Source organism: Antechinus flavipes, chromosome 2, assembly GCF_016432865.1.
Source record: "Antechinus flavipes isolate AdamAnt ecotype Samford, QLD, Australia chromosome 2, AdamAnt_v2, whole genome shotgun sequence".
In the NCBI taxonomy this organism is placed as follows: Eukaryota; Metazoa; Chordata; class Mammalia; order Dasyuromorphia; family Dasyuridae; genus Antechinus; species Antechinus flavipes.
In genome coordinates, this window is record NC_067399.1 from 20,059,859 (window position 1) to 20,084,192 (window position 24,334).

The 24,334-nt window shown below is 46.6% G+C and overlaps 1 protein-coding gene across 1 annotated transcript in view; it reads left to right on the top strand.

The window, feature by feature from the left end:
- LOXL2 (lysyl oxidase like 2) overlaps positions 1-24,334 on the top strand; it is a 133,625-nt gene that overhangs the window by 74,749 nt on the left and 34,542 nt on the right. The window contains exons 5-7 of the mRNA XM_051974225.1: positions 2,882-3,104; positions 13,056-13,239; positions 21,751-21,902. Coding sequence (XP_051830185.1) covers positions 2,882-3,104; positions 13,056-13,239; positions 21,751-21,902 — 559 coding nt within the window. The remainder of the gene's footprint in view (positions 1-2,881; positions 3,105-13,055; positions 13,240-21,750; positions 21,903-24,334) is intronic.

Sequence of the window (24,334 nt, forward strand, 5' to 3'; positions counted from 1 at the left end):
CCCCCTCCGGCCCCTCCGTGTGGAGAGGGAACATGATGTTCCAAAATGAGAGACGGAGGGAAGGAGGAGGGAAGGGGTGGGGCCTAGGAGAACAGCATCCCGGCCCCTTGACTCATACCTTGTTGGCCCATCTCCATCCGGGTCTCACTCACTCCCCAGAGCCATCTTCGGGTGGGTCTGCCTCCGAGGCCTGCAGGAATCCCCAGGCCGGGTCCCTCCCTCCTGCTTAACGAGAGGGGGGAGTCCAGGGCTGGGGCCGTCCCTCCCTGGGCTCTGTCGGGCATTCTCCGTGGTGCTGGGGCTTGAGTTGTGGGCTGCGGAGGCAGCTCAGGAAGGACTTTGATCATCTGGAGACTGTGCAGAGGGAAGCAACCGAATAAGAAAGCGTTTAGTTGGCAGTGGTTTTGTTGACAGTTTTTCTGGAATGTTCTGTGAGTTGGGGGGGGGGACCGGGCAGGGACATTGAGGAGAGACCCAGGAGGCCGGCTGAGGGTCTTTGTTCCGAGGTCTGAGGCCGGCTGGGGGTCTTTGTTCCGAGGTCTGAGGCCGGCTGGGGGTCTTTGTTCCGAGGTCTGACTCCGGCTGCCCCGTCATGCGGTCCCCTCCCTTTCCTGGGGTAAGGAGGTCTTTCCTCGCAAGATGGAAGCGTACGGGCCAAATCCTTGGCCATCCTGCCCCTCCTGCTCCCCTCCTTACTGAGCCCTGCCAGCAGATGACTCTTCAAGCAGATTTCTTCATTGCAATAGCTGATATTTATAAAATGCTTTATGGCTAATAGAGAGCTTTCTACATACGGTCTCATCTGGTCCTCTCCACACTGACAGATAGTGCCGGGGTTCTCCCCGATCGACAATGAGACAGCAGAGACAAAGTAGCTTTCCCAGCATTCCTCAGCTAGGCAGTGTCTGCGGCCAGAGCCAGCCTTGGGTTTCCTGGCTTCCAAGTCCAGCGCTCTAACCCCTGCGCCGCCCGGCTGCCTCTCTCGCCCCTTCAGCCGTTTGGAGTTATACGTAGACGTGTGCTCCCCCCCACTGAATTTAAGCTTCTTGTCTTTGTATCCTCCAGAGGCGCACAGTAGGTGCATAAGAAATGATGGGACTGATGAGCCAGCGCGGCACAAATGATCTTGTCACCTTAGACTAAGCTCTTCGTCTCCCCGGGTCCCAGTTGACTCATCTGAAGGACTTGGACAGACCTTCTAGCTCTAAATCTCTAATTCTGCGGGAAACAGATTTTCTCAGTTCAAGAACCTTCCATACTTCCCTCTGGAACAGTCCCCCAGACACTTAGACCGGGAAGGAACCACTTAACTCCATCTGGCTCAATCCATTCATGAATGAGAGCCCTCTCACAACGGCGTTGTTGTTCGGGCGTTTCAGTCATATGTGATTCTTCCTGACCCTTCTCTTGGCAGTTCCTGGAGCGCATTGCCAGTTTCTTCTCCAGCTCATTCTACAGATAAGGAAACTGAGGCAAACAGGGTGAAGGGACTTGCTCAGGGTCACACAGCTAGTAAGCGCTTGAGGCCAGATTTGAATCCAGATCTTTATGATTTCAGGACAGGTGCCCCATCCATGGCACTACCTCACCTGCCTCCTGATGGCACAAAGCGGATGTGTAATAAATGCTCCCTCCAGCTTTTGCTTAAAGACCGCCGCTTTGGGGAGCCACCACTTGGATGATGATCTGTCCCTTTGGACAAGTTTAGTCTAATTTTTTCCTGATGGTGGACTTCCATTTGCCCCTTCTGCACCTTCTGCTATCCTTCTCCTAATCCTTTCTTGTGAGATCAGGCAGAAAAAGTCACATCCCTCTCCAGAAACACAGGATTTAGGAGCAGAAGGGACATTGGATGTCGTCTGGGGGAATCCACTGATGTTTTCAAGTGAGAACATTAAGATGGGGCCCCCGAGTTCATAATATTAACCATCACAGCTAGCATTTAGCTGATGTTTGCAAATTCTTTCCTATGGATTATTTAATCATTTCTTTGGGGCTCCAGTGACTTGCCCGTAGCCACAGAAGGAGTTAAGGGCGATCCCGGATTCAAATCCGGGTCCTCTGCCTCCGGAAACAGCAATGCACTGTGGGAAATGACAAGAAAACCCCCAGGGGGCTCAGCGTCATGCTGCCTTTCCAAAAGAGCCCCGCAAGTACCTGAAGGCGGCCGTTCTCCAAACCCCTAGTTGTGTCAAACAGTCTGATAGGGCGGGAATACCCAGGAGGAGGGAGGGCCACTTCATTGGGTCAGACTGTAATAGAGATAAGGTAGGAGGAGAAATGGGAGGAAGGAAGAATTGAAATTGAGGGAGGAAAGACAGAAGATGGAAGCAGTGGCAGGTAACAGGGGGAAGAAAAAGGAGATTTAGCCATCAGGAGAGTTGGGGACCTTGGACAGAGCCCTTTGGGTGGTTTGGTGACAGGAAGCCATGTTGCCCGGACAATTGAGGAAGATGATGGGGGGGGGAACCTTCGAGAATGTCCAAGTGAGAAGAGCCTTAGAACACAGGAAGCTGGGAGGGTGCTGGAGTACGGAACCCAGAACGTGCAGGCAGGAGCTCACCCGGCATCATGGTCTGCGGCCCCCCCAGGCTGAAGCCCACCCGGCATCATGGTCTGCGGCCACCCCAGCCAGAGCCCACCCGGCATCATGGTCTGCGGCCCCCCCAGGCTGGAGCCCACCCGGCATCATGGTCTGCAGCCCCCCTAGGCCGGAGCCCCCCCGGCATCATGGTCTGCGGCCCCCCCCCCAGGCTTACGGGCGCAGTTACCTGGCCTGCGGCTGTGAATGTTTGGGGAAGCCCTGCTCAGGGTCAGCCAGTCCCCTGGGCCGAGCCGGCCTCCCCAGCGCAGTCACCCTGTCCGTGTCCCTCTCCCGCAGGATGTACGCCAGCCGGCGGAAACAGCGCTACTGGCCGTACTCCATGGACTGCACGGGCAGCGAAGCCCACATCTCCAGCTGCAAGCTGGGCAACCAGGCGGCCGTGGACCCCGTGAAGAACTTCTCCTGCGAGAACGGGATGCCCGCCGTGGTGAGCTGCGTGCCCGGCCGCGACTTCGCTCCCGGCAGCCATTCGGGCTTCGGGAAAGCCTTCAAGTCCGAGGTCAGTGCCCGAAGCCGGCGGCGGGGCCCGGGGGGCGGGGCGGGAGGCCTGGGCTGTATTCTCCTGGGGAAGGGGGGGAGGGAGGCAGAAGCTCAGGGAGCCGCGGAAATCTTGGCTCATCGTCTCTCCTCCGCTCTCAATTTTTCCATGCCTCCCAGGACCCAGGGAATGGAGGCCACACGCTCCAGGTCCGTCTAAGCCTTCCATAACCTTTCCCTTTTATTTCCCATGACTACCACTGATTGTATCCAATAAAACTGCCAAAGAAGAAAGAAAGAGAGGGAGGGAGGAAGGGAAGTATTTATTAAGCGCCTACTATGTGCCTAATGGGGCAGGCTGGGCGACACAGTGGATAGAGCACTGGGCTTGGAATCAGACTCTTCTTCCTGAGTTCAAATCTGGCCTCCTGTGTGAACTGGGCAAGCCACTTCACCCAGCTTGCCTCAGTTTCCCCATCTGTAAAATGAGCTGGAGAAGGAAATGGCCAACCACTATCCTTGCCACGAAAACAGGGTCCCAGAGAAATGAACACGACTGAAAGGACTGAGCAATGTGTGCCATAAATTACAAATGTCGTTTGGTTTGATCCTCCCAACTACCCTGGGAGGTAAAAAGGCTGGGCTTCACAGCCCTGCTGTCCCCTACTTCTTCAGTCCCCGCTGAGGACAGAAAGCACTCAGAGCCGCCCCGTTCCTGACTGTCCCTGCATCCTGGATTCCAAATGTGCAGTCAGGGCCACACCAAGGAACCGAGTTCAAACTTTGGCTCTGCTACTCACCAGCTGTGTGAGCTTGGATGAGAGGGTCATCAAATGGAAAATGGAAAAAATAGATTCAACCTGGTGCCGCCTAAAGACCTCTCTGCCGTTGTGTTATAAAGTTCAGCTACAACGTTAGGTTATTTTTCCCCGAGGCAATTGGGGTTAAGTGACTTCCCCAGGGCCACACAACCAGGAAGTGTTAATGTCTGAGGTCACATTTGAACTCAGGTCCTCCTGACTTCAGGGCTGGGGCTCTATCCACTATAGCGCCACCTAGCTGCCCCAACATCAAGTATTTTTAAGGTTCCTTCCATCTCCGATTCTCTGTGTTTTGAGGTCAGTCAGTTAACAAATATTTAATAAGCACCTACTATGTGCTAAGAGCTAGTGATGCAAAGAAAGGCCCTCAGGGAGCTCACATCAGGGGGAGGGGAGATGTCATACGGATAATTAGTATATGCATGTTATAGACAAAGTAGATTTCGGAGAGAAAGATACTAGTGGCCGGGAGGACCGGAAAGGTCTCCTGCAGAAGGTAGGATGTGAGCAAAGTCTTGGAAAGTGGGAGCGGAAAGTCCTTTTCCTGTTCTGCCATCCTCCCAGCTCTGGAGTTCTGTGGACTCTGCCATCCTCCGGGTCTCCCCTCCCTGACTCTGCAGCAGATCTCTGAGCCCAGCTGCTGGGAATCCCCGCCTTTCATCGTTTAAAATAAAAGGGGTCAAAGTGGAGCAAAACAAACCCAATCCCCCACCTCCCCACACACCCTCTCCTTATTTTTTTCCTCTCGTTATTTCCCCCCACTGTGCGCTCTCTCCCAGCCCGTGCCAGCTGACTGCCTGCCCGGTGCCCCCTGGGAGGCCCTGCTGATTTTACACTTTGCCTTTGTTGTGATCTGGCTGGTGAGCGGCCTCTGGGAATGAAGCTAAGCTCCGGGCCTGGCCATGGGGGGGCTCACAGAAAGGAAGTCTGGCCCAAACATGGGCGGGAGCCAAGAGGTTTAGAGCAGAAATCTAGAGGGAGAAGAGAGGAGTCTGCTGCTTGGGAGCCCCTGCTGATAATGCTCTCAGCAAGGCAGAAACAGGTCTTTGGACTCAGTTGTGTGTGTGTGTGTGTGTGTGTGTGTGTGTGTGTGTGTGTGTGTGTGTGAACTAGATTAGGATTCAGATGGGTGATGCTCCCAATAGAGAAGTAAGCCTGGAATCAAGAAAACCTGAGTTCAAATGCTGCCTCAAATGCTCACTGGCCACTTAACCTCTTGCTGCCTTAGTTTCCTCAAATGTAAAATGGGAATAATGATAGGCCGTACCTTCAGGTAGTCATTAGGATCAAATGAGATAATAATTGTAAAATATTTCACAAAACTCAAAGAAATGTTTCATTATTATTATTATCTATAAGATTTGTTCGGCCTCTACCTTCTGTGATTTTGATCCCTTGTTCCTATGATTTTGTTTTGGAACTTTTTTTTTTTGAAGTTTTCAAATGACTTTATTAAATTTTTATATATATTATTTTTAAATTTTTATTCAATTTATTTAATATGTTCCCCCCGTTTTCCCCAGTTCCCCCATTCAAAACATTTCTTTTACATTTGTTTTAAACATTTTTAGTTCTAGATTCTCTCCCTTATCCCCTCTGGGACTTCTTTAGCTGACTCAACTCACAAGTCAATGAAAAAGGAACAGGAAGACTGCTTAGAAAAAGAAAAGAAGCCCTAGGGAACCAAAAAAGTGATCAATTGACAAGCATTTATTAAGAGCTTACTATATACCAGGCATTGAGCTAGGCTTGGGAATGCAAAAACAAAAAAGAAATAACATCTGCCCTCAGTGAGAGAGAAAACATGCACATAGTCGCTACGTATAAGTCACAGGGGAAGCCGAGGAGAGGGAAGAGAGCAGCCACCAGTTGCAGAAAAGGGACCTGAGCTGGCCAAGTCTTGAAGAAAGCTGATTATTTCAAGGATGGAGTAAGGGAGGACCAGCATCTCAGCCAGGAGGTCAGCCATCCCTAAGACAAGGAGCCTAGAAGTAGGAGAAATAGGAGGCCAATAGAGATGGATCATGGAGTGTGGGGAGTGGAGCAGAATGTAAGAAGGGGATAGATTGGGGAGGGTTGCAAATACTAAGCAGATACTGAAGTTAATGGGGAGCTCCTGGAGTTTATTGAGTGAGAAGAAGGGAAGAGGACATAAAGTATCACCAGCAGGCATTTCTCTAACTCTCTGGAGTTTGCAAAATACTTTATGTATGTGTAGATAAGTAAATAAATATGAACACACACATCTATATTATATGACAGGAAGGAGGTCAAATCAATCAACAGTTAAAGAAATCACTTCAAGGTATTCAAGTCAAAATATTGAAGCTGAAACTGAAATACTTTGGTCACATAATGAGAAGATCAGGGTCACTGGAAAAGACCCTGATGTTGGGAAAGCTTGAAGGAAAAGGTAAAAGGGTGGCAGAGGATGAGATGGATAGATAATGTCATGGAAGCAACACATCTCAGCTTGGATAGACTTTGGGGAGACAGTGGAGGAGAGAAGAGTCTGGCATGCTGTGCTGCATGGGTCACCAATGGTCAGACATGGCTGAACAATAAATAAAACATAGGTAAATATATGTGTATATACATATATAGATACACATATATATGCATGTGTATATATATTATATGAAATAACAATTATATAATTATAATATATAAATTATATAACTATAAATAATTATAATTATATAAAATAGCATATATAGTATATATATTATATGCATATATAATATAACATGTATATATTTATACATAAATATGAACATATTTATATATACCAAACACATCAATAGCATATATTATCCATAATAAACATATATACACACAGAAGCACACTTCCATATGCATAACTCTATGTATAGCATATATGTTTGTGTATGTGTGTGTGAGGGTTGAGGAGATGGGGCAAGGAGAGCCTCTTTGCTTTGCCTTGATGACTGTGCTAGGGTGATTATGGGACCACAGATAGGCAGATCCAGATTTAGATTGGAAAGGATCTTGGAGGTCATTACCTTAGTTTCAGCCATAGAGTTGAGAAAATGGTCTCCCTGAAATGTAAAGGGACTTGCTCAGGGTTTCACAGATAAGGTGGGCAGAGCTGGGAGCTCTCTTCCGGAGTGTACCATGATCCCTCGTAGGCAACTTCAAAGATTGCTTGGATAATTCCCAACACATCGTGGGCAGTATGGAGATCTTGAATGGCTGATTAATGTTGCTCATCGATTGGATGGAGGCAAAAATGGCTCGCTCGTCCAATTTGCAGAGTCTCAGGATGCATTTGAATTCAGAAGGACGAGTCTTCCCGACTCCAGACCCAGCGCTCTATCCCCTGCAGCGCCACCTAACTGCCAACTAGGCAACTACTTATCAGCACATTTTTGAGGAAATTCTTTCTGAGTTACAAATGGTACCAGAGAGTTTCTGGAGTTCTTTCTAATTCCAAGGCTGATTCTGGAAAGTCCCTCATGTTGTCAGAGCTGGGACTAAAATCCGGACCTCCTAATTTTCTGTCCAAGTTTCATTTAACTCTTATCATTCATCTCAAATCTAATCAGTGAGACCCAAAGGACAAATCATTTAATCTCTAGAGCCTGTGGTTTCCAAATGTGTAATAGGATGAGTTATACTCAATGACCTCTTACCCTTGCATAAACCCAAACCCTGTATGTCTCCTCCGTGTCACCCAAGAGCCCTCCTTTCTTGACTCAGATTTCAATTGTTAACCTATACCTAAATGTTCTTTTAAAAATATATATTTTTAAATATTGAAATCTCTCGTTTTTACCCTTATTCTACCCTTTCACCTTCCCTCTCTAGGGAGCCATCCAGTCTTCTCTGAATTCTGCATAAATATGATTTCTTACCATACAATTAATCTATTCTGTTCATGATCCACAATTTCTTCATCCTTTCCCCCACCAGTGAGCATCAACTTTATTTCCGGAGCTTTGCCTCCACAAAAAGTGATGCAATGAATATTTGAGGGCTTATGGAAAAACATCTCTGTCTTTAGTCTCCCTGGGTCAAAGGGTATGGTCATTCTGGTTACCTCTTTCGTATCATTCATTCCAACTGCCTTTCTAGAACCGTTAGACCAATTAACAGCTTTGCCAATAGTGTATCAGTGAGCACCTTCCCTCAGTCCTGCTTCCATTACCCAGTCCCCCTTTTGTGTGAGACATGAGCTGAAACTTCGGGACTGTTTTGATTTATGTTTCTTTTATTACTGGAGAATCGGAACAACTTTGCACATGGCTATTCACAGCTGACAGTTCTTTTGAGAACTGTCCATATTTTTTGACCACTTTACCCAGTGGAAAGGGATCCGTAAAGAACTGAAGTCTGATAGCATGACGATGCTTCCTCAGGCCAAACTCCACCTCTCTCCTTCCTCCAGCACTGGAGGACACTCTGTAACCATCCCAGGAACTCTCGGTCCCTGCCATCCTGTACTTCTGTGAGGATTGATGGGATCTGGACTCGTAAGGGCATTGAAGAGTAATGTCCTGAGAAGCCCATTGCCAACAAGGCTTCTGGTAGCGTGTTTTTGCTTCTTCTGATTTTTCACGGCCCATCACTCGCCGAGTTTCAACATCACTTGAACTCAAGCCATCACATACCTGTAGACAAGACATTGTCGGGGAAAAGCACCAGCATTGGAGTGTTTGAAAACCAACTTTTCTGCTTCCTCTCTAAATGATCTACAAGGCTCTCTGGCCTTCAGTTTTTCATCTGTAAACTTTGGATTGGACTGGAAGTCTTCCAAGGCTTCCTCCAACTCTAAATTCGAGATCAATCAAACATTGATTAAGTGCCCACTATATTCCGAGCACTGTGCTAAGCATTCGGTTTACCGAGACAAAGACGCAATATAACCTTGTTCTAGATAAATAACTGACACTCGAATAGCTCATTAAATTTTATGTGGCACTTAAACACATTCTCTCACTTCATTATAACTGAGGGATTAAGGGACTGGAAGTACTTTTATTCTCCTTTTGCAGATGAGAAAACTGAAGCTGGATCTTGATTATATCATTTGAACCCAGGTTTTCCTAGCTCCAAGATCAAAACGCTATAGTTTGTTCCACAGTGACGGGGCGCTGATGAGATCATGGCCATAACACTGAAAGCCAAGGGTCTTATTTCTAGCCCATTTCTATACTATAGTCAACATATTCAGAGAGGGGAAGGGAAAGAGAGTAATTATTTTTATTGTTTACAGATGTTATATCATTTGATCCTCAAATCATGCTAGGAAGTGGGTACTATTATTATCCCCATTTTACAGATGAAGACACAGAGGCTGCTTGCCAGGGTAACCTTGCTAAGGATTCCCTTTACGGGACTCAAACCCAGCTCTTCTAACTCCATATTTGGAATTCCCAAGAAACACCTGGAGAAATGCCACTGGTGTTAGTGACTGCTCTTTTCCCACTCCACTCCAGCCGTCACCCCATTAGCATCTGGGATCCAGACTGACCAAGGCTGCTCACTTCCTTTCACATAGAACAGGGGGCATTTGCACGATCATGGGAAGGAGACCACGTGTCTGTTCCCATGAGTCACGACTGAGTGACCGGAAAATCCTAGCAAACGTTGATCCCACACAAGTCCGCCAGTGGCCGAAGGTCTTCTAGGTGCCATCTGTGGACCATGAATAGCAACTGAGAGTGTAAACTCCCTCTGGTTGGGAGAAGAGCAGATGTGGGAAGATGGAAGTCTGGGGCTCAGCTGGTGTGCTGCTGAAAGGGGCTCATGGGACTTCAGTCGTGAAGAGCAGCTAGTTCCCCATGATTGGCTCGTTGGATAAGCCTGAAACATCACCGAGCGGCCCAAGAACCTTAGACCCAGAATGTGAGCCGGAGGCTGGCGTAGCTCTGCCCAGCTCCATACTATCACTACAACAGGAGCCCGCCTTGCCCCCTAGTGTTCGAAGCCCTGGACTTGGAAGCAGGAAGAGCCTGCCTACCTCAGGCACCCACTAGTGTTTCCTTCTCTGTAAAATATGGCCCCTAAGAACCCCTCTGCTCTAAGGCTTCTGGTTCCTTCCACGCCCTCTCCTCCATCACTGACCCAAGAGGCCTGCACGGTCTGTTGTCCAGCCCCCTTTAGAAGATAAGGTTCCCACCTCCCCGGACCCCATGGTGAGTTCGTGGTGTGGAGATTAAAATGATCGCACTTACAACAAGAGAGGCTGAGGCAGAAGTCTGAGCCAAAGGCTCTTTATTGAAGGACCCACGGTCCCTCTAACGAAGTGGACCTCAGCCCTCCCTCGCTCTGAGATGTCCCCGCTTCCATGTTTATAGGGCGAGGTGCCCAGTTATCCCAGAACCACACGCAGAACAATTCCACCGAATAAGCAGCATGTCAGCAGGGTCATAAGCTGAGGGAAACTGGACAGGCATCTCCTTGACTTGGGCAGGAGGAAATGGTCCGGGCCATCCCAGCTGACCTAAGCTGTCGTAAGCTGGTCATCGGCTCCTGCTGGACAAGTGATTGGTCCGGAGCTGCGAAAATATTTTCCATGCAGCTGTGATCTCTGCCAGCTCGGCAACATGGCAAAACAAGGGTGGGGGGCCTCCAGGGAGCTTCCTATGGTTACGTGAAGCCTGCGGCTCACCGCTCTGGGCCTTTATGTAGAGAACTTGATTATGGTTTGTCAAATGAATTAATACTGATTGTATTAATACTGAGAGTAATAATTAATACTGATTGGAACAGAGAAGGGATCCAAAATGAATTATTTCTCTCATCCCCCCCCCCCCAAACCTTTGATCCACAGAAAGACATTATCAGGAGATTGGTCAATGAAAGTGGTCTATGTCGGGTCCCCCCCCCCCCAAGCTTCTATACCTCCAGTGAAGGCCCAAACTTGACATTAACTGTTGAATACTGTGCAATCTGAATTTATAGTTGTTGGCTTTTTCTCCCCCACCAACTAAAGGTAAGGAAAAAGAAAAACCATTTTCTTTAACAGTTATTATCTCAGGTCCTCTCAATAGCTAGGTGCTATTATTATCCCCATTTTATAATTAAGGAAATTCAGGTGAAGTGATTTGCCCAGGGTCACACAGCTAGTAAGTGTCTGAGGCTGGGCTTGAATTCTGGTTTTCCAGGTTCCTGGCTCTATTTACTGCTCTACCAGCTGCCTTAGGGAGACACCATATCTTATCTAAACGCGGTATCTCCCTGGGAGCTGAGCACAATGTTTATTGGTATTAAGAGGCTGGGGAGTGTTGGGAGAGTTTAGAGTGGGAAGACTCCCCGGGGGATGTCCGGTTTCAGCCATCCTGGAGGAAGAAGCCTCTGTCCAGCACCCCCAGGATGTCTGCTGACCTCCATGGATGGAGAAGCCCCCCCATGCTCAGCCAGTTCTGACTGCTAGACAGATCTCCTGACACAGTTTGTCTCTTTGCACTTCCTACCTCTTTTCCCTGTCCTGCCTTCTGGGCAGACTCCGCAGGAGAAGGCTGAATCTCTGTCCCATGTACAAGTCCTTCAGGTACTTGGACCTCACCTGAGCTCCATCTTGCCGCCCTCTTCTCCGGTCCAGACTAAGCATCCGCGACAGAGGCTCCAGTGGCCTCAGGCCTTTCCCTGCCTTGGCCGGTGTCCACCGAATGCCCTCTAGCCTCCTGCTGAGCCATCTTTGTCCATGGGTTGATGGTGACAGTATCAGGCCAGCATTGGGCCTGTGACCCATCACTTGGTCCCAGTGACCAAGATTGTGGACCAATCCATGCGATCGTCATCTCCCTCCAAGGGAGACAACCTGACAGGAAAAGAAGAAGAAAGAAAAGAATGGAGGAAGGAAAGGAGGGTGGGAGGGAGAGAGGAAAAAAGGAAGGAAGAAAGGAAGGAAAAAAGGAATGGAGGAAGAAAGGAAGGAAAGAAGGAAGGAAGGAAGGAAGAAAAAAGAAAAGGAAGGAGGAAGGGAAGGGAGAGAGTTCTTCCAGTAGAGAACTTTTTACTTTAGGAGAAGGTCCTGCTTTATTTTCCTAAAGCCTCAAGATGTCAGGTTCAATAGACAAGATGGTTGTGAAGAAAAGCTGGAGATGGGGGAGTGTTTTTTGGAGCGTTGCTTTAGGAGAGTGAGAAAGAAGGTGGGAAGGTGTGGGGGATCAAGCCGATTGTGAACCAGAGCAGGGACGGTCAGTTAGGCCTTTTTGTGGCCCTGGAAGTTAGCCCAGTGACCAGCACATAGTAGGTGCTTAATAAATGGTTCTTAATGGATTGATTATTGATTTGGGAACTTGGGAAACTGATCAGGGGCCCTGACCAAGTCACTACGGAGCCTCCATAAATAAGAATTGTCACCAGCATCACGAACGATATTTAATCATTATCAATCCCATCTCAGTGTTGCTTAAAGTTTATAGAGGCCTTTGCCCACAATAACAGTGAGGGAGGCTGAGTCCTAGAGATGGAGTCCATCTCTTGTGCCCATTGCTTAGTAACTAGGTGACTCTGGAGACATTGTATCTCCCATTTCTCAGTTCCCTCATCTGTGAAATGGGGATAATAATGGCACCTTCCTCCCAAAGCTGTCATCGGACCAAAAGAGGGAGAACTGGTAAAGTGCTTTGCAAATCTCAAAACACTTTATACATACTAGCAATTATTATCATCCTCATTTGACAGTTGGGGAAACTGAGTCTCAGAGAAGCCATATTACTTCCCCATGATCATCTAACTTATGAATGAATAAGCAAGTTTCAGATCTAGACATGGCCTGTTGGAATCACAGGACCTGATTTGAATCCCAGCTTCCTGAGCCTCAGTTTACTTATTTATAAAATGATATAGGATTGGGTGAGAAAGGGAGGAAAAGAAGAAGGAAGAAAAGAATGGAGGAAGGAAAGAAGGGTGGAAGGGAGAGAGGAAAAAAGGAAGGAAAGAAGGAAGGAAGAAAAAAGAAAAGGAAGGAGGAAGGAAAGAAGGGAGAGAGTTCTTCCAGCAGGGATGCATTACATAGCAGGTGATGTAACAGTGACAAGCCCATAGAGAACCCAAAAGCAAGTTCGTGACTAGAGATGGAGGGCAACTGGAAGGCGGGCTGTAGGTCTCCCAAGATGCCTTGAGCCAGGTTGTGTCCTAGGCACTTCCCCACTCAGCAGGGGCCTGTTTCTCTTCCCCAGCAACCCCTGGTGCGGCTGAGAGGCGGCGCTAACACTGGAGAAGGCCGAGTGGAAGTGCTCAAGAATGGAGAATGGGGAACCATCTGCGACGACCAATGGAATCTGGTGTCCGCCAGCGTGGTCTGCCGAGAGCTGGGCTTTGGGAGCGCCAAGGAGGCCATCACAGGGGCCAGGCTCGGGCAAGGTAAGAAGCAGCTCCTGGTTCCTCAGTCCTGGCCCGCAGGGGAGCTCATGGATAACCACGACTTTCCTCAATGATCTTCCTAGGCTTCCCTTTCTCCTCTCTGCTGCTCCAGAACATAGGAAAATGGGGGTGTTTGCCAGAAGCAGCTTTCAGAGAACCCCTCTCTCCTAACCCCAGTCCTATCAACTTTCACTTTTATTTCATTTAATTAATAATTCCTTCCTCCCTCCCTCTTTCTTCCTTCCCTCCCTCTCTCCCTTCCTTCCCTCCTTCCCTCCTCCCTTCCTTCCCTCCTCCCTTCCTTCCCTCCTCCCTTCCTTCCCTCCTCCCTTCCTTCCATCCTCCCTTCCTTCCCTCCTCCCTTCCTTCCCTCCTTCCTTCCTTCCCTCCTTCCTTTCTCCCTTCCTTCCCTCCTTCCTTCCCTCCTCCCTTCCTTCCTTCTTCTTTCCTTCCTTCTTTCCCCCCTTCCTTCCTTTCTTCCTTCCTTCCCTCCTTCCCTCCTTCCTTCCTTCCTTCCTTCTTCCTTCCCTCCCTCCTCCTTCCCTCCTTCCTTCTTCCTTCCTTCCTTCCTTCTTCCTTCCTTCCCTCCTTCCTCCCTGCCTCCCTTCTTCCTTCCTTCCTTCCTTCCTTCCTGCCTCCCTTCTTCCTTCTTTCCTTTCTTCCTTCCTTTTTTCCTTCCTTCCTTCCCTCCTTCCTCCTTCCTTCCTTCCTTCCTCCCTTCTTCCTTCCCTCCTTCCTTCCCTCCTTCCCTCCTTCCCTCCCTTCCCTCCTTCCCTCCCTCCTTTCATTCCTCCCTTCTCCATCCTGGTCACTTCTCCTAAACTTGATCCTGTGTTTCCGAAAATGTAACACCCAGAACTGGGTCCTGCACTCTGTCTGTGACCTCTCTGGGACAGAACACCAAAGAAGTGACCTCTTCCCCCATCTGGAGACTGGTGTATCCTAGCTGTGGAACACATTACACTGAGGACTCATCTTGGGCTTGGGAGCCACTCGCACCAGTGTAGTTTTAAGCTTTGATGATGATGATGATGATGATGATGATGATGATGATGATGATGATGAGCTTTAATGGTTTAAAACTACACTAAGACTTTAGGAAGTCCATGTATTGATTGTAAATCGCATCGGTAGCGAGAATTTGGACGCCGGCAATCCCAGTGTAATTCCAGGTTCAGTCCAAAGAGAGCCGCCATTGTCTTCACCTCAGTGCATCATTGTGGCCCGAGGAGGGAGTTTCCAACCTCATTGGCCCCCAGCCCATCACCCCTTCCTGTTTCATGTTCTCTGCCAAGTTAATGAGCTTTCCATCCCTGCCTCCTTCATGCAAGACGCTGATAGAAACCTAGGAGCCCCAAACAGGGGAGAGTGCCCCCGCGCTCCCCCTCGAGGACCCCTCCAAGCTGGAGGGGAGCCACCGATGACGCCCTTTGGGGCCTCGGGCCAAATCCGCTGCATGGCGAGAACATCCTCCAAGACACATCTTTCCATCTGATCCCCCAACACAGCGTGGGCGACTCTGCAAGTGTCCCGGGAAGGCTAAGCACTCTCTAGCTGCGGAGGCGCTTGATCCGCCGGGGTAGGTGGACTTAGACGTGCTGCAGGCAGATCCCATCTCTCCTACTCCCTCGCGACCGTGGCCAAATCGCCGTGGGACTCGGCTTCCTCATCTGTCAGGGATTTCTGGTTTAAGGAACTGGGGCCACCCAGCCTTAGAGTAGGAGATTTCGGAGCAGTGGCCATGGACTCGAAGGGTTGGCTTTGGGAAGACGGGTGAGCCGTGTTCTACTCGGTTCCAGAGAATCGGACCAGGGCCGGAGGCCAGGAGTCACCGATTAGGCTGGCTGATGATGTCAGGAAAAGGCTGACGGTCAGAGCTGTCCACAGATAGAAGGGGCCGCCTCAGGGGTGCTCCCTCACTGCAGGTCTCCAAGCAGAGCAGACCAGTGGTCAGTGGGTCACGCAGGAGATTCAGGGACACTTGGACAAGATGGTCACAGAGGTCTCCTCCCATACTGAGAGTCCGAGGTTCTGGCCCATCTGGACAAAGGGCTCCGGGACAGTTGGAGGAGGTTGAGACTCTCTCACCAGAGGAGGTCAGGGATGGGTTACAAAGGGGGCAACTGAGTTTAGCCAAAAAAAGCTTCCAACAGGAAAAACCAAGAGAATACAGGTGGCGAACGGGTCCTGGCTAAGCTCCCGCCTCTTTATCTAATCGATCCTTCTCCTCCTCCCCTGCCTCCTCTTAGTAGTGAAATGACAACAATAGCTAGGGAGGCAGCACAGTACAATGGAAATATGGCGGCTGTGCTGGAAGTCAAAAGCCCGGAGTTCGAATCTTGACTCACTCGTTATCTGTATTTTAGGTGAGTTAGTTTCCTGCTCTCATCCTCCTTTACAAAATGAAGGCGGTGGGTTAAACACCGGCCTCTGAACTCCCAGATCTGCATCTGGGATCCCTGGAACTCCCCGCCAGGCTGGCGCTGACCCCGACCCACCACTACCGAGACAAAATCTGGTTTCCATTACCTGTTCGAGCCTGGATCGGGAGTACAGATGAGCTTGTAAAAGGGCTCCCCTGTGAAGATACGTTTCCCAAATACGAGTGCTAGAAGCTAACGGTCCCCCGCGCCCCGGGAGGCCCCTCACATACCAAACATCCCCACACTTCCTCCCCAGATCCTGCTTCTAGGAACTGCTGGGACCGAGGGCCCCTCGCTAACAATGAGCCGTGTCTTCCATTTCGGTCTCGAAAGCAGGAACACAAACATCTGCATCTGGTAAAAGCGAGCGTTGATTTTATTGGCGGGTGAGGGGGCTACGCTCTGAGGGTCCCCGGCTTGTGAGGTCAAAGGGTCGTAGATTTCCGAGCTGGAAAGGTCTTTAGAGAGCGAGTACAGCCCCCTCGTTTCACACATTCTACACGTATTTCCAGCCCATCAGAAACTCAATCTGAGAACAAATTGTGCTGGGGTCATAGCTCCCAGACTTAAGGAAGAAAAGCCCAAAATGGCTTGGGGCGAGGAGGGGGGGGATCTGTCTCACCCTTCATGCTTTTGTTTTTAATATTATTTTAATTGATGACTTTTAAAAAACTAGATTCATTTCTTTTAAAAATTATTTTATTACTCTTTCTCTCCCCTTAACATGTCCCCTGTATTGAACAATTTTTAAAAATGAAAAAAATAAAGCCCACCACACATACATGTACCATCTAGGAAGCACATTTCCATATGGGCAGTGCCTGAAAATGTCTCCTTCTGAGAGACATTCAGAGACATTGAGACTATTCTAATAAGTTCCCTACCAAGTGACAGATTTCGCCTGCGTTCTCTCAGTCCTGATTTATTATGGCATTGGTCAGCATTCTAGAGTATTTCAAAGTTCTCTTCCAGGGTATTATTATTGTACAACTTATTCTCCAGCTTCTGCTCGCTTCGCCGTGTCAGCTCATAGAAGCCCATTTCATGCTTTCTTATGAACAGGAATATTCCATTCCCTTCATATTCCTTGATTTTTATTTTTTATTATATTCCCTGATTTTTTAAATGCATCCCCTCCATAGGGAGTCATTCCCTTAGTTTCCAGTTTTCTAAAGGGTTTCCAGTGTGTGAAAGCTAAGGAATCACGGTTTCCAGCTTCTAGGAGACTCTAGAAGTTTGACTCCCATAGAAATCAATCTCTTAGAACCACTTGGGACTTTGCTTCTCCGGATTTTACTCAAAAGCCAACCTGTGCTTTTAAGTGGATCAGGCTCTCGGTTTTATCTTGGTGTGTGAGGAGAGGTTCTGTGTTTATTACACGAGTTGTTTCCCATCCCTGTAACTGTCGTGGGATTTTACTCCTACTTACTCTAATTTTAATGTGTATTTAGATAAGTCGCTTGCCTCTCTGGCATGAATAAATTGAGGGGATTGGATGTTGGTAGTCCTTTCCACCGGGAATAAAACCTCTCTGAGCCTTACCTGTAAAACAGAGAACGTTAAAGCTCAATATTTAAGCCCTAAGTTTCCATGGCATTTTTTTGAGTTCCAAATTTTCTCCTTGAGAAGGAAAAAAATAGGATCTTCATTAGACAGGTGAAGGGTCACTTTTTAAAGTATCCACTGTGCACTGGGTAAGCCCTAGGGACACAAAAAACTCAAACCACAAGCTCAAAAAGCTTATCTTTTATAGGGAGAAAAGGAGGGGATGCAACAGATAAATACAACATATATAGAAACTGACAGCTAGTGTAATCAAAGAAGGCTTCATTAGGAGATAGCACTTTTTTCCCCTGAGGCAATTGGGGTTAAGTGACTTGCCCAGAGTTATACAACTAGGAAGTGTCAAGTGTCTGGGATGAGATTTGAACTCAGGTCCTTCTGACTTCAGAGCTGGTGCTCTAACCCCTGCACCACCCAGCTGCCCCCTAGGAGATAGTATTTCAAAAGGGCTCCTGGTTCCCAGAGGTGGAGATGACAAAGGAGAACATTTTCCCTTCCTGTTTCCCACTCTGCCAAGTCTCCGAGGGTCTTTTCGCTTTGCTCCCTGCTTGTCTTCTCTAGCGATGGCTTGTTGCTTCTTGCTGCCTCGCGCCCTGGATGTGAGAAGTCAACAAGGACTCGGATGAGATAAACATTCCATGGGGGCCGAGAGGAGCCAACTGCAGAGGGCGTGTGCAGGCTGACCTAATTCTTCCCAAGAAGCCCGAAGTTTCCTCAGGGCTGCAGGACTAAGGGAGCCGGGGGTTACCTTTTAGGGCTGCATTTGGGAAGGGCTCACGTTGGGGAAGAGCTCATTTACCAGGCCCTCTCTATGGAAAACCAGTTTGTTTTATTATTATTATTATTTTTATCCTTTGTCCCTATGAGAAATATCAGCACTAAGTAGCCAGATGTGTTTCTTTAGGAGAAAAAAAAATATGTCTTCTTATTTTGGCAAGAAAAGTGGCATCTGTTAGCCGGGAGAGATATTTGAAATAATTGGTTCCAGCCGGTCCCCGAGGAGACATCGTGGTTCCAGAGAAAGGCAGCTTCTTTCTCTGCTTCACCCACCCTCCTCTCCCTATCTGCCGCCCCAGGACGAGGGCTTGGGCCCTGGGAAGTCAAGGCTGGGAGCCTGATCCAGAGAAAGGATTCTGGCCAAGGGCAGGGCTGGGAGCGTCTCAGGGGAACGAGCCTGACCCAGGAAACATAGAAGGCCAAATCAGAACAGGGGGCAAAAAAGCCAATTAAGGAACTGTTTATGCAACACTAGCTGAACATTATGACAAAGTGGGTGAAGTAACGGACCTGGGATTGGGAAAGCCTGAGTTAAAATTGTGCCTCTGCCCCCCATTACTGGTGTGACCATCGGCAAGTTAACTTGCTATCTCTGAGCTTCCATTAATTGAGTACAAATCCATCTTCAGGCATTTACTGGCTGAGTGACCCTGGGCATGTCATTGAATCTTCTGCTTGCCTCAGTTTTCTTATCTGATAAATGGGAATAACAGTACATCGTTGTTCTGAGGATCCAACAAGGGATTGTTGTTCAGTCACATCCAACGCTATGCGACCCTTGGACTTTGTCTAGGGAGTTGAGTGGGAGTTCTTGGCAAAGACACTGAAGTGGTGCTGTATTCTTCTCCATCAAATAAGATGCTATTTATAGAGTTAATACAGTGCTTAGCACACAGTAGGAGCTATATAAATGCTAGTTATTGTTATCATCATTATTATTTCTGATACTGAGTCTTCCCTGGTCCTTAATTTCCTCATCTACTGGACTCAATGGCTCAGATATGCTTTCTCTCTCTAGTACCATAATACCCATAATTACTCTGTCAATTGTAGAGAGACTGGGGGAATACAAGAAATCCTTGGACTCCTTTTCTTTTCAGCAGACTCTTACTCTAGGATCCTCAGAAAGATACTTTGGAGTATGTGGGCAAATAGTTCCCTAAGAAGCTGGTAGTCTCAGGAGATCTGAATGGGTCCTGACTCACTGCTCCCCATCACAGGAATTGATTGGTTAGAATTTTGTTTCCTTAAGTCATACTTTGCCCCGTTACTATCCAGAATGAGGTTCTAGGTTCTATGAGGAAACTAGAACATTAATGCTAGAAGCAAACTTAGAGATCTGCACTCTGTTTCCTACTATTTTTCAATGAGTGAGACCAAAGCCCCCAAACCAACTGACTTCTCCTAGTCCTGTCTAGCAAGGAAGTGTTACTATGTGCAAAGGCATTGGGGAGATTCCCAATACTGCTGTAAAAACTTCAAGGTTTGGGAAAATACTTTACGTTTCTTATCTCATTTGATCCTGATGACAACCCCGTGAGTGCTATTATCCTCACATACAGATGAACTGAGGCTGAGAGACTTTAAAAGCTTGCCCTTTGGCTCATGCACTTAGTAAGTTTCTGATAAATCCAGACTTTCCTGACTCCACATCTGGATCTAGACACAGAGCCAAGCTGCTTCTCCGTTCACTGAAAATAACTGTTTGCAGAAATGTTTTGTACAGTACTTTTCAAAACCATTGCCTCCAACTATAGATCAAACCTTTGCCTATTATATGGTATCCAATATCCCGCGTGGGACACTTTTAAATTAAGGGTGGAAAAAGAGATGGTCTTTGCAAATGGATGGATAAGCTTCCTTTTAGCAGTGAACTGTACATGACCTGAAGGGATGACTCATTTATGAGTGTCCTAAGAACTAGGTTTGGTACTCAGGCATAAGATCCAACTCTCAGGTGCCAGGTAACATCTGTTGGTTCTTCTCCTTTCATCATTTTCCCCCTGATCTTTAAAAAAAAAACTATCTCTATTTAATATGTTTTAGGCCTGTAAGCTTTTTCAATTCTGGACAGGTACAAAGACAAAAATAAAACAGTGCCTGCCCTCAGGGGACTTTAATTCTTTTTTTTTAACTTAATAGTATTTATCCTGCAATTATATATAAAATATTTTTAGAAAAAGAAAAGTCATTAAAAAATTTTGGAACACAAGGTTTTGCAAGGATGAATGTAGAAAACTATTTATGAATATTTTCAAAATAAAAGACTTCATATTAAAAAAAATAAAGTTTACTCTTGAACTCCCCCCCCCACCAAAAAAAAAAACTTTTTAAAATTTCACTTTTGTAAGATTTAGAGTTTCAAATATTTTCCCTCCCCTCTCCCCAGAACAGCAAGAAATCTGATATAGATTATATATGTACAATCATGTTAAACATATTTCCACATTAGTCATGTTATGAAAGAAGACTCAGAACAAAAGGGAAAGACCACAAGAAAGAAAAAAAAAACAAATGTCTAAGAAAAACAAGAAGCTTATGAAAAAAAGTTAACCAACCAGAAAGTCTCAAAGATGAAAATAATTCTTTGAAAATTAGAATTGGACAAGGAAAAGCCAGTGAAGCTATGAGAGACCAAGAAATAACGAAACAGATTATAAAGATTGAGAAAATAGAGCAGAATGTGAAACATCGACAGATCTGGAGAACAGATCAAGAAGAGAAAACATAAGAATAATTGAACTGCCAGAAAGTTGTGACCAAAAAGAAAATATTGACACAACAATGTAGGAAATAATCCAAGAAAATTGTCCTGTAGTGATAGAACATGAGCAGAAAGTAGAAATAGAAAAAAAATCCACCCATCACCACCTGAAAGAGATCCTTAGTAGAAGACACACAGGAATATTATCACCAAGTTTAGAACCTCCAGAACAAAAAGAAAATTTTGCTAGGAAAAAAAAACCCAATTCAAATACACTAGAGCTACAATTAGAATTGTACCAGACTTATCAGCAGCTACAATGAAAGACCACAGCCTGGAATCATATCTACTGACAATCAGAAGAACTGGGCCTGCAGCAGAAAGTATATCTACCAAAATTACCTATAGTTTAATCAGAAAAAATGGACCTTCTACAAACTTGCAGATTTTCGGGACTTTCTATCAACTAAACCTGAATTTAACAGATAATTTAATATATAGGAATTAATATGAAAGATCAATTTTAAGGAATTTAGCATTAGACAAACTACTAAATTATGGACAAATGGTTTATTTTTTACATAGAAATATGTATACTATACGTTTGATATTCACATCAACAGTAGGATAGTTCAAAAGAAAGACTGGCAGAGTCAAGATTAAATATCTACATAGAAATACATAAATATATCTTCTTAACTGTAGCTTGCTTGGGAGTGGGGGGGATGAAATAGGGAGAAAGAATAAATAAGGTGCATAGCAGAGAATCGAACAATTTACAAGGAAGTAAAGAAAAAAATTGACATTCATGAATATAATTTCTTCTACTATTATATATATATATATATGTATATATATATACTTTCTTCCTACCTCAAAAGCTGCCACATTTTCCATTGCACTGCTGTGCATCTAAGAGCAGAATAACGATGGTGATAGAAGGTCTTTGAGAGAAAGAGAGAAGTTTGCTCTTCATCCACAATTCCATGCAGCTCTTCCTGGTTCCTATGCTCTTATAAATTATTTTTCGACTTTCCTTTTTAGGCATTGGGTCCATCCACCTCAACGAAATACAGTGTACAGGGTTTGAGAAATCCATCACCGACTGTAAATTCAACGTCGAGAACTTGGGCTGCAATCACGAAGAAGATGCCGGGGTGAGGTGCAACATCCCGGCCATGGGTTTCCAGAATCAGGTAAGAAGATGGGGCCCATACATGAGTCCTTTTAACAATGGGAGCTGACCAGCGATGGAGGGGCCGCCTCTGGAGGCCATAGGGTTTGAATAGCACAAGACTTTAGAAATTGGCCAAGGTTGTATTTGAACTCAGGTCTTCCTGAGTCCAGACACAGCACTGTCTCCACTGCACTCCCTAGCTGCCTCAATGCCTAATTCTTCTAAACCACGGACACAAATATCAATTCCCTTGAAAAGGGATTTAACCCTAGATTTTTCTGAAAGTCTCACGTCACGTCCGCTATGTGACATTGCCCTTCTACACTAGTTCTAAATATTCTATTGCTGGGAAAACTTAGATCGGGTACTTAAAGTCTTTAGTCCACATTTGGCGCAAGGTTTCTGGGTGACGGGTCAGTGCCTTTACCACTGCTTTCCACCAGAGGTGCAGCTCTCCTATTGCTGCTGTTTCCAGGAGGGGCCAAGGACTTGCTATAGCATCCCACCAGATGGGAGTACAGAGCCGTGAGGAACGCTTGAAAGGCAGATAAGGCTAGCACAAAGAGACCAGGATATACAGCTGAAATCATGGTTCTTCTCCTCACTACTTGGCTGCCTTCTGGACAAGCTAGCTCCCCTTCCCCCCTCCTCCGTAAAATAAAAAGCTCAGAAATGACCTTGAAAAGTTTTCTGCCAGGGTAGTAAAAGTAATGAATAATACTAATAATAACAACCTAGCACTTATTTAATGTTACTGTATACTCTGTTAAGCACATAATAATTCTCATCTAACTTGATCCTTACAACAACCCAGGCAGGTTATTATCTTATATTATTATACATAATAATAATATATTATTATACATACAATAATAGCCAGAGCTATTATTATTCCCATTTTACAGATGAGAAAACTGAGGCAAACAGAAATTAAAATGACTTGCCTAGGGTCACATAGAAAATATCTGCAGTCAGATTTGAATTCAGGTCTCCTTGACTCAAGACCCAGTGCTCTATCCATTGTGCCATCCGGCTGCCTCAATGGGAAAATCTCTGACAGTGGAATTAGAGGATCTGGATTCAAATCTCACCTCAGATAATTATTACTCATGTGATTTTAAGCAAGTCTTGACCTTCCTCCTCTGTGAATGAGGGGGTTGGATGAGATGTCCCCTAGGGTCCCTCCAAGCTCTATGATGCTTTGATTCCAGATTTAGAGCCAAAAGGACAAGAGGAAACATGACACTTTCAAGAGCTCTCTGCAGGCTGGGACTAGGCCAGGATCAGGATGGGGTAGGGATTTTCTACCCGGATTGGGGCGGGGGGGGAATTAGAATCAGGAAAATTGAGTTTTCCCAGAAGATGCAGTTAAGTCAGGGTAGTGTATATTTATCCCAGCAGCCCCGGGATCTGATCCATCCCCGTGGTCTCTGATGATGGATTCCTGAGTGTGAGCAAAAAGCCATAACTTCTGCATGAAATGTTTCACATGTTTCATGGAGGGGAAGAAAGGGAGCTTCTTGTACAGTTTCACATCTGGATTAGATCATGGCTGTAATGGGAAATAATAACGTACAATAACCTAGCCCAGCGAGGCTACAAAGTGCTTTCATATACTTTGTCTCATTCGAGCGACACAGTGGCCCCGGAAAGTGGGAAGCACGCGCCTTATTGCCCAGTTGACAGTTAAGGAAACTGAGTCTCAGGTTGACTAATGAAAGTGCTTGAGACAGTGCGACCATGAGGGATACAGAATCCAGCCTGTGCCTTCTGTTCCATCGTCCTGTGTGTCTTCCGTTCCATTGGCCTGGATTCACCGGTGCTCTCTGATCATCACAGAGCTAAGTGGCCAGAGAAGTAGAACGTGGGCTCTGGAGTTTAGTAGCCAGGAGGAGCACGGTGGATATTTAGATCTAATGGACCATTGGGTTTCTGCTTTTAGAGTGAATTCTGTTGGGCTTGGGTCAGCTGAGAAAAGCACATGTGCCAGACAAAGGGAGCTAAATAAATGGTACCAGCTTATTTAGGAAAAGCAAAGGCCTTCTAGTCTTCCATAAATAAATTAAGCCTTCCTCTGCCTCCCCCTCCAGCCCCACTCACTGAACTCCAGGAATGGCTACCAGACCAATTCGCCCTGACTATGGCAGGGTGGCCAAGAGAGATAATTAAAACCAACCAACGAATGAATGAAAAATATTTATTAAGCATTTACTGTGTTCTGGGGACACAAATACAAAAATGGTGTGATTCCCCCCCCAAAAGGCTTAATTCTAACTGGGGAAACCACACACATAGGAGAGTGCTGGTCCAGGAAGGACATTTCAGTCTGGGAAGCCATCAGGATGGTAAATGTGGTCATGGGAAAGGCCATCGACAGGCTCTTAACTGGAAGCAATCTCAGTATTCGATCCAAGGGCAACCATAGTGAATGGATAAAGAGCTAGCCTTGGA